This window comes from Diadema setosum, chromosome 18 (assembly GCF_964275005.1).
Source record: "Diadema setosum chromosome 18, eeDiaSeto1, whole genome shotgun sequence".
Classification (NCBI taxonomy): domain Eukaryota; kingdom Metazoa; phylum Echinodermata; class Echinoidea; order Diadematoida; family Diadematidae; genus Diadema; species Diadema setosum.
Genome location: NC_092702.1, coordinates 28,138,701 through 28,153,825, shown reverse-complemented (window position 1 = coordinate 28,153,825; position 15,125 = coordinate 28,138,701). Strand labels below are relative to the sequence as shown.

Here is a 15,125-nt window from a genome sequence, read left to right as displayed (position 1 = left end):
GCACGATGTCAGAATTGCTCTATGATGTCACAATGGACATATTTGTTAGAAATTGCTACATTTCACAGATTGACGGTACCAGTGCGCAATGTCAAAATTGCTTTGTGGCGTCACAATAGTCGACCTTGCTAAAAAATTGTTATATCACAAAGTGACCTTACGAAGCAGTGCGCGACGTCAGAATTGCTTTGTGATGTCACAATTGTTTTGTTAAAATTGTTACATTAATTTTCACAAAGTGACGGTACGACACAGTGCGCGATGTCAAAATTGCTTTGTGATATCACAATTGTTTTGTTAGAAATTGTTACATTTCACAGATTGACGGTACGAAGCTGCACACAATTTTGGAATTGCTTTATTTTAACATCATTTTGCAAATACATGTGCGTATGTAGTATACTACTAGTATTTGCAAAAAAAAAAAATAATAACAATAATGTTGTCATGCAAGTGACGTCATTTTGCAAATAGTACTCGGTACTTCATGGAGTGTCAAACATGCCAACATTCTGAAATAGACATACTAGTAGCTGAAATACCTATAAACACGTGAATCTCTTTTTAACCAGTCACTGGAGGATAATTTTTATGATCCAAAGTAATGTACATACAGTGTATATAACAATAGCCGCGTTTTCTATGGGCCCTGGTGGCGCTGTTCACTGCCAAGAGAGTCTTCAATGCATCATGCGCATAATGCGTCATGCATGCAAGCTCCAAAAGTGAACGGGGTAATCCCACAGAACTCTAGAGTTCTGTGGGTAATCCCCCACCTCCCCGTTGATCCCGTCCGTTTTGGTTCAAAACTAGGGGATCCGGAACGTGACTGGCCTGTGAAGCTGCCCTTTTTGCCTAGCTGCGCCTGCATGTAAACTATCTGGGCTCCCCGCTGCTGCTAATTCCTCATACGTGGACATCACAACTCATCTTGACTCAAGACGAGGTTATAAAATCCGAGTTTCACAGGCTTATACGATCGACCAGTTTGAAATTTCGATTCCCCGTGCATGCCATGCCATTGCCCCATGCCATGGTCGTCCGCGTCCCCCCGGGCCGGATACCCGGGGTCGGCCCGCACGTCCATCATGGCATGGTGCAATGACTATGTTACCGTATTTCCCGTCGCACTGACTGGACTGGCTGGTTCTTACTTTTGGAAATGTATCGGATATTGGCTAGTTTGAAGGATACTGAAAGTCTGAAAGATGAGTCAAGGGTCGCTGTCGTCCAGTCTTGCTCGTCTGAATGGACTCTTTGCTGTGGTAAAACCAGCAGGAATTACTTCAGCCAATGTGGTGGACAGGCTGAAGACAGTTCTTCTCAGAGATATTGGGTATCGTGAAGAACATGGAGAACAGCTTCTACATGGAGAGTGCAGAGAGAGCATTGAAGCTGGAGAAAAAGGTTGCTATTTTTAACAGCGGGACACCTCGGGTTTGAACACTGACGTGCCCTCCCCCTCCCCCCCCCCCCCAATTCATTTTATCTCATAATTGCTTAGTCTGTGTAATGTAAGATGAGGTAAATTTATATATTTAATGATTGTTTTCTGTGTTTGACACATTGTTAGTGCTGCATTGACTGACGATATCATATCATAGCCGGTGCCACGTTTTCGAAAAGGGGGGGGGGGGGGGGGGGGCACTTCCATCAGCTAACAAGCAAAGAAAAAAAAAGCCTTCAGCGCAATTTCTGGTGCCACTTCCAAGTTTCTTCAGCTGACAAGCAAAAGAAAAAATAAAATGGGGGGGGGCAAAGTGATGGTGACACCGTATGTATTCCCCACATATGGTGCAAAAGAGTGGGGGAGGGGGGTCTGAGCTGAGCCCTCCCACCCCCCCACCACACCACATTGCTTGTTTCTGTTTTATTATTATTTTAGAAAGAGAATTGGGATTAATAATAGAGTCTATAGCAAATGGTGGTCAGAGCATCGTTTCGAACTAGAACTTGATAACGAATCAGCATTCCATTGTGTCCATTGTGCGTCTGAATGCATGGCGACCATAGAAAGGTATAACTGGGCGGGGCTTAACCCTAACTTACCTGGGGGGGGGGCCATAATGGCCCCCCCCCCCCCCTCGATGAATTCCGCGACCATTCCGGCGCGCAAAATTTTTTGACCGCGCCGTTCGCTGACTTTTTTATTTCAAGTCTCGCGCAACTTTTGAGACCAAATTTGTCGCGCCCGGGCATACCGTTCCGAAGCCACGCCCCTTCAAAAAACTTTCGTCAACCCCAAAATTGCTCAAAAACCTGATTTTGTGTACAAAGTCAATACAAATTGTTTTTTCAATTAATTCATGTAAAGATTCATATTTTTAATTCTAATGGCTGAAATCAGTTTATTTTAGTAAAATTATGCTTCAAAAAATGTGTGTGACAAATTCTGCTGAAAAGACAAAAACAAAAGTTCGAAAAAACAAGGAAATACATAAAGAATTGATAAAACAATAAAAAAAACAAATTAATTTTGATACTGAAATTTTTTTTATGCACAAATGTTCAGAATGTCATTAGGAATATTTACACCAAAAATCAGCATTCCGTAAGCTTTTATAAGCCAATTACAGATGGAAATGAGTTTTTTGCATATATTTGCATAATTAATTGATTTAAGATAGAAAATGCAAATTTTTTGAAAATTTAACATAACAGTCTGGTAGATTACATCTGGCTTTATGTTCATGCAAAATTTTGCGGCGATCGCGCTATCAACGGCTGAGATCTGAAGGGGGGGCCATAATGGCCCCCCCCCCCCCCCCAGGAATTCAAGCTCGCTATATAGCCCAGGTAAGTTAGGGTTAATGGCAGCGAGCACAAAAGGTGACCTGTCGCTCATGACCGTAACAACATGCGTAGTGAGAAACTGCACATATATACACTGTACGACATTTTTCCGGAATGGTCGAAATTAGCGTCTGAACGGTCTGTCAGCTACACGATTCTGTATACGTCGTTTCTTTATGGAGTTTTGGTATAAAATGACTTGCGTCTGAACAGGGGGAGAGACTCTGCTCTCTCTTCCCATCTTTCCTTTCACTTTCATTCTCCCTCCAGATTATTTTTGGGACTTTCCACACAATGGTGAACCACAAACCTCACCTTATGTTATTCTCACCACCATGCAGTCATTCAAAGATTGCATTTGATAACTGATATACCGGTATTTTAAAACTGTGAATGTCAGTTGAGTGGATTGGATATTACATTTTACCTGTACTGAATACATGGAAATGGACTTCAGCACACTATATTTAAACACAGATTGTGTTTAAATATAGTGTGCAGAAGTCCATTTCCATGTGGTCAATTAACACTCCAGGAATTTTGTGTGTGTGTGTGCAAAACTGCTACTGTGCTGGTAGAATCTACTTGTTCAAAGTTGGCCACTTGAATTTGAGATACTGCGCTGACTCAATCCTCACTCAAGCCATTTGAGAATTGTGTGAATGTGTGTGTGTTTGTGTGTGCATTGCTGTTGCTTCTAGTTCAATGTTGCAGCATGCAGTACATATGCTATGTGAATGGGCCAGTTACCTGCAGTATTTATTTTTCACTCAAATATTTTCCCCTTTTTACTGCTTATCTCCACTCACAGGCTGTTTTTTTACAGCAGACCTGAGAAGGAAAACCAAATCTTAGTTCATTTTTTTTTGTTGATTCGATTAAAGCAGGTGGCTCCCCAAACTGTGCGATGTATAAAACTGGATGGACAAACAAGAAATGTTACAAGCTGCCAAAGATTGGACATGGTGGTACCCTTGATATGCATGCCACTGGGGTGCTTGTGATTGGCATTGGAAGGGGTACTAAGCAGCTGGCATCATACCTTCAAGGTGGAAAGGTAGGAATGGGTTTATCAAATCCAGACTTAAAGGCATAATTTATCATTTGTAGATGAAACAAAAACCCAGCATTGTCGTGCTTTAAAATAGTTTTAAAATGTGAGTTAGGGATAGAAACAACCACTGTAAAAAATTGAATCAGTAGAATTGATGTTAAGTATTGTTACATATACAAAATGTGAACAATAAATCATGGAAAAAAATTTCCAGACTAAAACATATTTATACAGTTATGGTTTTATTGAGAAAAATACATACAGTGTATTTATCTCTTTGTATTTCAGGCTTTAAGATCACGAAAATTTTATATGATCTAGGATGTTTTGTGGCACAACAGACCTACACATGTATGCATTAAATGTCATAAAGATCTAGTATTTTTTAAAATCACTGTTCCCAAAGGTAAACAAGACCTTTAAACAGTTGTCCTTTCTTTCTCGGAGATATCTCCTGTATATATATATATTAAACCAAAAAAAATCTTTCCAATCCATTACCTTTGGTTTGATGGGTGGCCCGCTACACAGTAGCTCATTCCTATGTCTACATTTATAATAAGGAGGACTTGACCTTTTAAAAAGGCGGGTGGGACACATTTTTTTTTATTTCTGATAGTCGACATTGTATATTGTCATACATCCCGTCTATTAAGAGGCAAAATTCTGTCCCCCTGAGGAAAGCAAATGAAATGAAGGTCTTGCTTGGAAGAATGCTACAACCCACCCCACTGAGCGCAAAGAGCAGGGATAGATAAAGACCCTGTAAATTGGTCTCTTTTCCTGACGCTTTTGGATGCATAAGAGCACCCATTTCATGGTACAATAAATCAACTCCTGTAGGGTCAACCAGTACCAGTGGTCATGGGAATTAATACATGCAGTATCATGTCTTCATAAAGTGCACTCCTGTTTAAAAAAAAAAAAAAAATAAAATCTTGTTCCAATGAAGTAAAGATTCAGGTTCCAAAATTATCATCTTGTATACTGTCGGCTATAACAAAATTTCGATCGACATAACAAAAAAACAATCAAAACCATTTTTTACTGTTCCATTCCTGAAAACGTTTCTGGTCCAACAGTGATTTTTCCTGGTCAGGGACCGTCGGACCAGTGCCAGTATGCAGCGTTGATTACAGGTACAACTCCAGTGATTATTTTCAAATGCAATAAGAACATGGCATGGATGATATTTGAGTCATACAAGTATCAATATTGCTCTATCTTAGTATTCATATCATAGACTCGTGTCTTAAGCTGATAGTTGAATTCTTTGCTTAGAAATGTCCATAATTTTCATTTCAGACGTATGTGGCCCATGGCTGTTTGGGAAAAGCTACAGACACCATGGATGCTTCAGGAGAAGTAACAGAGTCTTCGGAGTTTGGTGAGTAATCTACTCGGCATTGACCCCCATTATGCTTCTCATGCATAAAATGTCACATATTCAATAAATCTGTCAGCCAAATAATGTTTGAGAAGACAGAGACTATCTCTCCATTATTGCTGTAGTTTGGCAGGAGTAATTGTTACAGGAAATATTTTAACCCGCTGAAGACAAGTCCCGAGAATACTCGGGCACATGTCTATGGGAAATGCATGTTACAGCAAAATTAGTCTGTCTTCAGTGGGTTAATAGACAGTACAAACAGGCTTCCTGTCAACAAAGAATGCGCTCTCTCTCTCTCTCTCTCTCTCTCTCTCTCTCTCTTGAAAAGTCATAATCTGGGTCAGTATGGGTATGATGAATATGAGGAAATCATAGTGCATGTATACATTTTGGTGTATCTGCATAGTTGAATATCATTTGTGTTTTGGCCTTTTTCATGTTTGAGTGAGTGATTAATTTGTTTCAGATTCTGTCATAATAGGCTCTTGCTAAATACACTTTGTTTTTGGAGTAAATGCAATGTTCTGACAGAATCATGTATAGGTCTGCTGGCATAATAACTTTACTTTTGACTGTTCAATTTGTTTGTGTTCATCCAGGTCATATTTCTGAATGTGATTTCAAGGGGGCTTTAAATAACTTTGTTGGGAACATCATGCAAGCACCTCCACTGTAAGTATTGAGTGTGTTTATTTGCAGCAATCTGCATCTTTGTTTTTACAGTAATAAGCTGCTCCATCAAAATTCAGACAAATGGATTAGCAGGAAGTTCACTGAAGTATACAGCTGTAGATCCTTATGAAGTTTTTTATAGATCTCCAATATATGTCACAAAATGTACTCTTTTTTTGTGTGTGTGTTGATTTCATTCCAAAATAAGAAATGTAGTAGAAAATTGTGTGCATGATTTTCATAGCTGTGATAACAGGACATTCTTGATTTTTTTTTTCTGTTTTGAACATCAGTAATTTCATGTCCTGTCAAAGAAGCATTCCTTTATCAATTGTGCTGAAAAGATGTCTGCATTGTCATATATATGAAAACTAATTACTGAGAAGAATCTACACTGTATATTTTTACTTATAAAATACAAGAGAAGTCACATGTGGCCACAGTGCCTACGTTGTGTACTTTGATTGGCTCATAGAGTACACTGTTGTTTAGAACACTAACATTTAAAGGGATTGTACAGTACTGGGTGAGGTGAGGATTCAGGTTTATAACATTTTTGGGTGAGATATTGAGAAACCTCTGAAATATGAAAGAGCATGTAATTTCAAGAAGGATTCAACGTTTATTTGATGAAAATTGGCCTTGAAATGGCTGAGGTATCCAAAAATGCAATCGAACATTGACAGGCTACAACTTTTATTAAGATCTCTTTGTTTTACCTTTGTTTTTAGATATCTCAGTCATTTCACGACAAATTTTCATCAAATAAACTTTTGCTTCCCCTTGTATGCTCTGTAAAGGGAAGATAAACCCCAAGAGCAATGTGGATTGAGTGAAAGCAGCAACATTAGTAGAACACATCAGTGAAAGTTTGAGGAAAATCGGACAATCGATGCAAAAGTTATGAATTTTTAAAGTTTTGGTGTTGGAACCGCTGGATGAGGAGACTACTAGAGGATATGACGTATGAGTGGACAACAATACAAAGAAAATATAAAGGAAATTCAGCAAAAATTCACTTTTCTAGAATCATGAAAGAGCAATGGACCAACCTCTTTCAGAAAGCAGGGGGAATAATTGCTACCCTTAACATATGTCAATATCAAGTTGATGGAATTTGTAATTTTCATGAAAAATGGATTTTTGTAGAATTTTCTTTATATTTTCTTGGTATTGTTGTCCACTCATACGTCATAACCTCTAGTAGTCTCCTCATCCAGCGGTTCCAACACCAAAACTTTAAAAATTCATAACTTTTGCATCGATTGTCTGATTTTCTTCAAACTTTCACTGATGTGTTCTACTAATGTTGCTGCTTTCACTCAATCCACATTGCTCTTGGGGTTTATCTTCCCTTTAACATTTCATGCAGAAGTTTCTAAATATCTCGCAAAACGTTACAAGCTGAATCCTCACCTCAACCAATACTGTACAGTACCTTTAAAGGACAAATTCACCTTCATAAACATAAGGATTGAGAGAAAGTAGCAATATTAGTAGAACACATCATTGAAAGTTTGAGGAAAATCGGACAATCCGTTCAAAAGTTATGAATTTTTGATGTTTTTATGCAGTAACTGCTGGATGAGAAGACTGCTGCAGTGTATGATATCACATGCGTACAACAATATAAGGAAAATATGAAGAGAATTTAACAAAATTTCATCTTTTGAAGAAAGTACACATTCCCTTGACTTGTTACCAACGTATGTTATGGGTAATATTATTCCCCCAGCCTTTAGAAAGAGGCAAGTCAAGTGCTCTTTTATTATGCGAAAAAAGTGAAAATATGTTGAATTTTCTTTACATTTTCTTTCTACTGTTGTACGCATATGACATCACAAGCTGTAGTAGTCTCCTCATCCAGCAGTTCCAACACAAAGATTTTAAAAATTCATAACTTTTGCATCGATTGTCCAATTTTCCTCAAACTTTCACTGATGTGTTCTACTAATATTGCTGCATTCTCTCAATCCTTATGTTTATGAAGGTGAACTTGTCCTTTAAAAGGTCACAACTCTATCATCATTGTTGAATATACACACCATATCGCATGAAATGATAACATTGAAACAGCCAAGACTATGTCATCATTTTCCAACTTTGCTGGTACTTTTTTAACTGTGCTTTTTGAATTTTGAATAAAATATTTTTTCTTTCAAACTGTGTTCACTTTGGGGGAAATTCTATATGGCTGTGTTGATTGAGTCATCATTTAGTTTGTAATGTCTTTGCGGATCCAGGTACTCCGCCCTTAAAGTGCAGGGGGAGAGGATGTCTGATCTGGTAAAGAGGGGTGTAGAGGTTGCACCAAAGCCAGAGAGACCTGTGCAAGTATACAGTCTTCGATGCCTGACTTTCAATCCCCCAGATTTTACTTTTGGTTAGTCTAACTGAGATCTGGCAACTGAAACTTAACCATTTCATACTTTGCTACATTATACAATTCACACCTTGGAGTAAGTGTAACTTCAAGAATTTCGGTTAAAAACAATGGAAGATTTGTATCAGTTCAAAGAATTGAATTTTGGTTGTCAGCATTGCCTCCAGCTGTATGCCAACAGACACAAAAGTATTAGTGTTTTATAATGTGTCTGTGTGCTTGCCTCTTGATAACTGTTTCATGAAGTACAGGTATTCATGCAGTTTTTGATAATCCTGTCCATAGAAATTGATGAATATGCATTGTTATAGGCTCAGTATTTTATTTATTTATTTATTTTTTGGTCGATATTTTAGCATGATATAATGGCAATGAAGAGATGTATTGCTGAGAGTTTTTCTTCAGGTTCTTATGAATTATGCAGCATGCAGTAAATATTGATATCACATACAGTTTAGAACTTAGGTGATCACTTTATCTATGAAGGCACTTGTAGAATGACCTTATACTCTTTGAATATACTTATTCTCTTCATGCTGACTGTGGGTTAAGGTTTAAGGAATTGGAACCATTTTCTGCTTTGTTTTGCTTTGCCATGTTTTCTGCCCGAAAAGATGTTATCGTTATGAATGATCAACTCCAGAGACATGAATGCATAGCTGTATACTGTAATTCCATGTTAGATGACTGACCCATTTATTTCTACTGTAATATTTTCCTGCTGGTTAACTGTTTACTCCAATCTTCAGTGATCCCTTGCTCCTATATTTAACTAGTATAGAAAACTTCAGAAGGTACATTTGTGATTCAAAGTAAGTACCGGTATACAATTTCCAGACATAACTGTCAAGTACTTTAAATGCTATTTCCCCCTTCCTTCCCCTGACACACAAATGCACACTCACACACACAAATTTAAACATACACATATAATGTAAATAATGTACAGGATCCAAACAATGCCTTTATGCTTCCACTTCTATGATTTTTATCTTATTTTCTCTGAAAGAGGTCAACTGTGGAGGTGGCTTCTATGTCAGAAAGCTCATACATGACCTTGGGAAAAGTGAGTATTCCTCTCAAATCTCCCCTTTAATGAACGTACAGTGCACTCCCATTATCGCAAACACGGTTATTGTCCCCGCCGAACGAGTTCGAGCAGGGGACTATGAAACGGGCTCCGTACGTGTGTGTGTCCGTGTGTGCGTCCGTGTGTGATCAAAATGTTCAATTTGCTACTTCTCTGTCATTTATGAGCCAATTTTGATTCTGTTTGCTTTATATGATAGCACTACATGGGAGTTTTGAAACTTCTACACAGAATTTCAATTGTGACCTTTGACCTTGACCTTTGACCTATATTGTACATTTTGTTACAAAATGCTACTCCTTCGCCATTTCTAACCCAATTTCGATTCCGTTTGCTTTATGTGATGGCACTAGGTGAGGGCTTCAAAACTTCTACACAGAATTTTGACCTTTGACTTCTTTGGCCTTTGACCTTGATTTTTTACCTATATTGTACATTTTGCTACAAAATGGTACTCCTTCGCCATTTCTAACCCGATTTCGATTCTGTTTGCTTTATGTGATGGCACTAGGTGAGGGCTTACACAGAATTTTGACCTTTGACTTCTTTGACCTTTGGCCTTGATTTTTGACCTGTATTGTACATTTTGCTACAAAATGCTACTCCGCCATTTCTAACCCGATTTCGATTCCGTTTGCCTTATGTGATGGCACTAGGTGAGGGCTTCAAAACTTCTACACAGAATTTAGACCCTTGACTTCTTTGACCTTTGACCTTGATTTTTGACCTATATTGTACATTTTGCTACAAAATGCTACTTCCGGCGGGGACATATATTACGCACCGCGTAATTTCTACTTTTCCTTGTATCAAAATTCATACATGTTATGACCAAATAAAGATTCAGGTCCCAAAATTATCATCTTTATATTATCTTCATATGCTTTTCTGTTTGGTTTTGTTATAATTTGATTCATGTGTAATGAAAGAAAACCGCCAGTCCCGAAGACTTCATAATAATGGGAGTGCACTGTAATTACTACAGACTAATATTCACATGTATATACCTAGGTGTAATTTATGTAACTCTTTTTTCTTTCTCTTTTTTTTTAATGGGTACTAGGTATTGATATTCAGAGATATGGTAATGATAATGCAAGTTTTAATTTTGCCATGTATACAGGGGAACCTTGTTTCAGCGAGCTGCTTGGAACCACTTTAATTTCCTCTTTTATCAGGAATAAAAGGAATGAGCCCTGCAAAATTACCTTTTTATATCTGGCATCTTTCTGTATCCTACCTTGTTATATCAAGGTTCCAAAATGTCAACTTAGAATCCATGGTGCTGTCACTTTCTGAATGTAGACAAATTTACATGAGTGAATTTCCTGTCAGCAGAATATTCAGATATATGTTACATTGTATAGCACTTTTACACAGTCTTTTATATGGCCATAACATGCACAAATCATGATTTGTTGATAACAATCATCTTTTGGTCTTTGATAAACTTGACATTTGACTAATCTGAAGTGTTCTTTTTTGCTTTTATTTAATGGTTTTCCCCGTACTGCATTATGTTTCATCAAGACACATTGAAATAGAAACTATTTAAGTGTTGTTGACCCATGAAATACCACAAGATGTTCAGGGAATTGTGTATTTATATGAATACATGTTCATTGATGTCAAATTCCTCTAGGTAGTAATTGAATCATTTCAAAGACCATTCAGAAAGAAGCTGTGTGTTTTTGTTTTTGTTTTTCTCACAATAGGCTTTGATTGTCGCTTTAGTTTCTGTATTTGTCAGAAAAAACAATTTAAATACAACATGTGAAGACTACTACTGTATTGCAAGTGTCTCTCGTAGTGAAGTTCACGTAAGCTTCCATGTGAACATGCAATGATTCATTGTAATACTATAGTACATGTAGTAATATTAAATGGGTTAGTCAAATACCGGTTAGTGATTGGCTAAACACAGTCACGTGATGGAGGCACATTGGTTATGTTCGCCCATGGGCAGAACATTCATGTGATGTTCTCCCATGGGAAAACATTTTCACGTAACAAATGACAAACAATACCAAACGATTGAACGATCATATTTTTCCTGCAATTGATAGGATAAATTTGCCTATTCCATACAATGTGAAAAAGCAGATGACCGATTATTGTAATGCGTACGAAAGTGTGATAATTTGACTAACCCATTTAATATAGCAGATGATGACTTTTGTTGTTGGGAACATGTACCAAACGTTCCACCCTCAGGGTTTGAAATGCTATTTCGGGAGGCTATAAGTCCCTCGACTTTGTCTCTGGACTTATAACCTCCCTCAATAGCATTTCAAACACTTTGGGTGGAACATTCGGTATGTTCCCTCCCCCGCCAGTCGTCGACTATACATGTATAATATTTACTCATGACTTCACATAATCATGTTCTTGTATGTTGAGAGCAGGTCTGGGCTCATGCGCCCATATGATGGCTCTGTGCAGAACCAAGCAAGGGTACTTCATGCTGGACAAGCACGCCTTGCCAGAAGACAGGTGGACACTCCAGGACATCCTGCAAGCAGTGGAGGAATTCCAGGGGGATGTTGGCAGATGACAGTAGCAAAGACTTTGGCAATCCAAGAAACGAACTTCCCTCTTAGGACATCGTACACTTGACTCACTGGATGACATATGAACATAGTGCATCACGGTTGGGTCTCAAAACAGTTCTCTTACGCCTTGTTCCTGTTTTAAGCTTCTTTTTTTTCAGGAGCTGGTGCTGATTGATGGAAAGCCACAAACAGTTCTGTTGTGTTGTGCCGATAGGATTCTGATCTCTTTGATGCAATGTAGGGATACTGTAGGTACTCAGGTGGCATTTGACACTAACTACAGAGTCTCTTCCATTTGTGGACTGGAAATTTGCAAAGTGATGGTGCAATGAATTAATTATGCATCTATTTTTATCCCTCCGCCACGAAGTGGTGCCGGAGGCATTATGTTTTCGGGTTGTCCGTCCGTCCTCCGTCAACAAATTTTGTGGACATGCAGCGTAACTAAAAAAACCTTTTAAGGTATCCTAATGAAACTTGGCATGTATGTGTATGAGGGGGTGAAGTTGTGCCTATCAACGTTTGAGTGCACATGCTCAAGGTCAAAGGTCAAAAGGTCAAGGTCAAATGCTCAAAATTTCACTATTTCCCCCATATCTATGCAATGCCTGATGATATTGTCTTGAAACTTAGTGTATACAAGTACTACCCAATTAAGATTCTATGGTCAGAGTTTCAGGTCATGAGGTCAAAAGTCAAGTGAAAATGTCAAAATTTCACTTTGTTCTCCATATCTTGGAAATGGTTCAAGGTATCTTCATGAAACATAGTAGGTACCTATATCTGCATGTACTGACTGGCAGTGATTATCTAGGGATTTGGGGGTCATTGGGTCAAAGGTCAAGGTCAAAGATCGAGTGAAAGTGTTTCCTCCATCTTGGAAGTGGCTCAAGTTATCTTGAAACTTAGTACCTCTATGCATGTTCTGTCTGACAGTGATTTTCTTATGAATTTTAGGGTCATAGGGTCAAAGGTCAAGAGTCAAAGGCCATGAGAAAATGGTAACAATTTACTATTCAATACAGAAATTGCACTTTTTCTCCATACCTGGATAATTACTCAATGCATAATCTTATAAAAGGGTCAAAGTCAAGTAAAAGTCCTCAAATCCCCAAATACATGCTCTCCCATTTGTCCAATTGAACATACATTGTAGGTCAAGGAAGGTGAACATTCAACACATTGTGACAAACATGTCATTTAAATATTTTGCCAGTTATGTGAAAATGTCATCACACATTATCCACATGTACTATACACCTATTAGGAGAATCATGCATTATGGCGGAGGCATACCAGTCGCCATAGCGACATTTCTAGTTTTGTTTTTTTAATGCCTGTCCTACATTGTGTATTTACACTTGTAGTAAAAGTATAAAATGTTTGGTGTTTGCAAAAGGTACACATCTGTTCAGGTAACAGATGCTTATTATGATCTATTCTTGGTGTGACCTTGCTGATTACATACAATGGGTTTGTTATTCATTAGCTAACTTCTACAAATTGTGAAAACTCAGAATAAAAAGTCTCCTATACCAAAATATCTGAATAAACAAACTTTACTTTGGTCTCAGTGAAACAAAATCCTGTACTGGAACTTCTCCCCCTCCCCCCCCCCCCCCTTTAAGTGTGTATGTGTGTGTATTTTGATACTGATACAACTAAATAGCTATATCTGATGAACAAATTTTCCCCTCTGGAAGACCTTTTATGCAGGGCACTCCTATTAAAACAAACACAGTTATAACAAAACTCAAATAGAAATTCAGGTCCCAGAATTATTGCTTATAGATACTTGGTATTGTATCTTATTACACAAATATTAATGTTTATGAATGCAATGGACAATATTTCACCGAATGAGATATTCTGTCCATTGCACGAATGAAAAACATTTGTTTTATATAACACCTAAAATAAATTCTTGTCATCTGATGTTTTATTAATTTAGAAAATAGAGAGAATCTGAGATTGAGAGAGTATTCACTGAGCGCTTTACGCTAGAGTGCTGTCACATACTGTACACACTACAAATGCAAGCATTTTACACGCGTAATGTGCGGGGCTCTCGGTGAGCATGCAACGGACCAATCGTATGGATCTAAAATTGCACAGTAAATGGAGCCACAATTGCACAGAAGATGACGTCATAGTGAAATGGGCTAAATGATCAGTGTCAAACAACCAATCAAATGATCTCTCCAGGCATTATATGTTTTTTTTTCATTTTGTTATAGTGAAATTTGATATAAAAGAAAAGTGTGTGTGTGTTTGTGTGTGTGTGTGAGGTTGTCCTCCATGAAAATTTCTTTACTTGTAAACTTTTTTTCCATTCATCTGTATCAGACTTTGGAGTACATCGATCTTAAATAAACACACACAAACAAGAGAAGGTACACTTAACATGCTCTTGTATGGAACATGTACATATGGGCCCGAATTCACGAAGGTGGTACAAATGAAACCATGGTTTAAACCATGGACAAAAACCATGGAGCGCCAAGTGTCGCATGGAATATTTCGTCACGAGATAAGTCATTTCGTCGATGAAATTATTATTTTGTAACAAAATGACAGCATTTTGTAACCTATTAATGAACATTTCGTCCACGGAATGATAATTTCGTTAACGAAACCTGTCATTTTATCAACGAAATGACCAATTTCCTAACGAAATAATCCGTGCGACACTTGGCGCTCCATGGTTTTTGTCCATGGTTTAAACCATGCTTTTGTTTGTACCACCTTCGTGAATTCGGGCCATGTTGTCTACTGGTACTTCTTTACATAATATACAGACTCTATTTTCTTTATTTTTTTATTGAATGATGGTGCTTTTATACTTTTAATTTTCCCTTCAGTGTCTTGTAGTAATCATCAAATCAACTTTACTAAGGTGGCCGATTATTTGGATAAAATACCTGGAAATACAGTGAATGTATGCCATTTTTGTCGAGCCCAGCGGAGGTGCGGGGAGACTAAGGGATCGCCTGAGGCGTCTGTCCGTCCGCGTCCGTCTGTGTAACGCTACAAAAACTTGAATAACTCTCTACTGAGGACTTCAATTTCAATCAAACTTAGAGGGAAGAGTGGTTATACAGAGTTACACATTTTACCAAACATGAAGGTCATCTCAAGGTTTAAGGTCACAGGCAGGGGTCAATGAACTTTAGGGCCCAGTGTTAAGTTTT

At 37.9% G+C, this 15,125-nt stretch overlaps 1 protein-coding gene across 3 annotated transcripts; it reads left to right on the top strand.

Annotated features, from left to right (window-relative positions):
* Positions 1 to 818: 818 nt before the first annotated feature.
* On the top strand, positions 819 to 13,475 carry LOC140241340 (pseudouridylate synthase TRUB1-like). 3 transcript variants are annotated; one of them, XM_072321073.1, is made up of 8 exons: positions 819 to 946; positions 1,183 to 1,407; positions 3,678 to 3,850; positions 5,153 to 5,234; positions 5,837 to 5,909; positions 8,153 to 8,292; positions 9,302 to 9,358; positions 11,788 to 13,475. In XM_072321073.1, exons 2-8 carry the CDS (start codon positions 1,209 to 1,211, stop codon positions 11,934 to 11,936), a joined length of 873 nt encoding a protein of 290 aa, XP_072177174.1. In that variant the 5' UTR covers positions 819 to 946; positions 1,183 to 1,208; the 3' UTR covers positions 11,937 to 13,475. The 3 variants fall into 3 exon arrangements, with proteins under 3 accessions (XP_072177174.1, XP_072177173.1, XP_072177175.1); XM_072321072.1 differs by lacking the exon at positions 819 to 946 and having other exon boundaries at positions 996 to 1,407; XM_072321074.1 differs by lacking the exon at positions 819 to 946 and having other exon boundaries at positions 999 to 1,407; positions 3,681 to 3,850.
* Positions 13,476 to 15,125: the final 1,650 nt, after the last annotated feature.

Bases quoted from the DNA above. Each gene is read 5' to 3' on its own strand.
- LOC140241340 (XM_072321073.1), top strand. From the start codon at position 1,209: ATGAGTCAAGGGTCGCTGTCGTCCAGTCTTGCTCGTCTGAATGGACTC. The intron at 3,851-5,152 runs GTAGGAATGGGT...TTTTCATTTCAG, and splicing joins CATACCTTCAAGGTGGAAAG to ACGTATGTGGCCCATGGCTG. The intron at 8,293-9,301 runs GTTAGTCTAACT...TTTCTCTGAAAG, and splicing joins TCCCCCAGATTTTACTTTTG to AGGTCAACTGTGGAGGTGGC.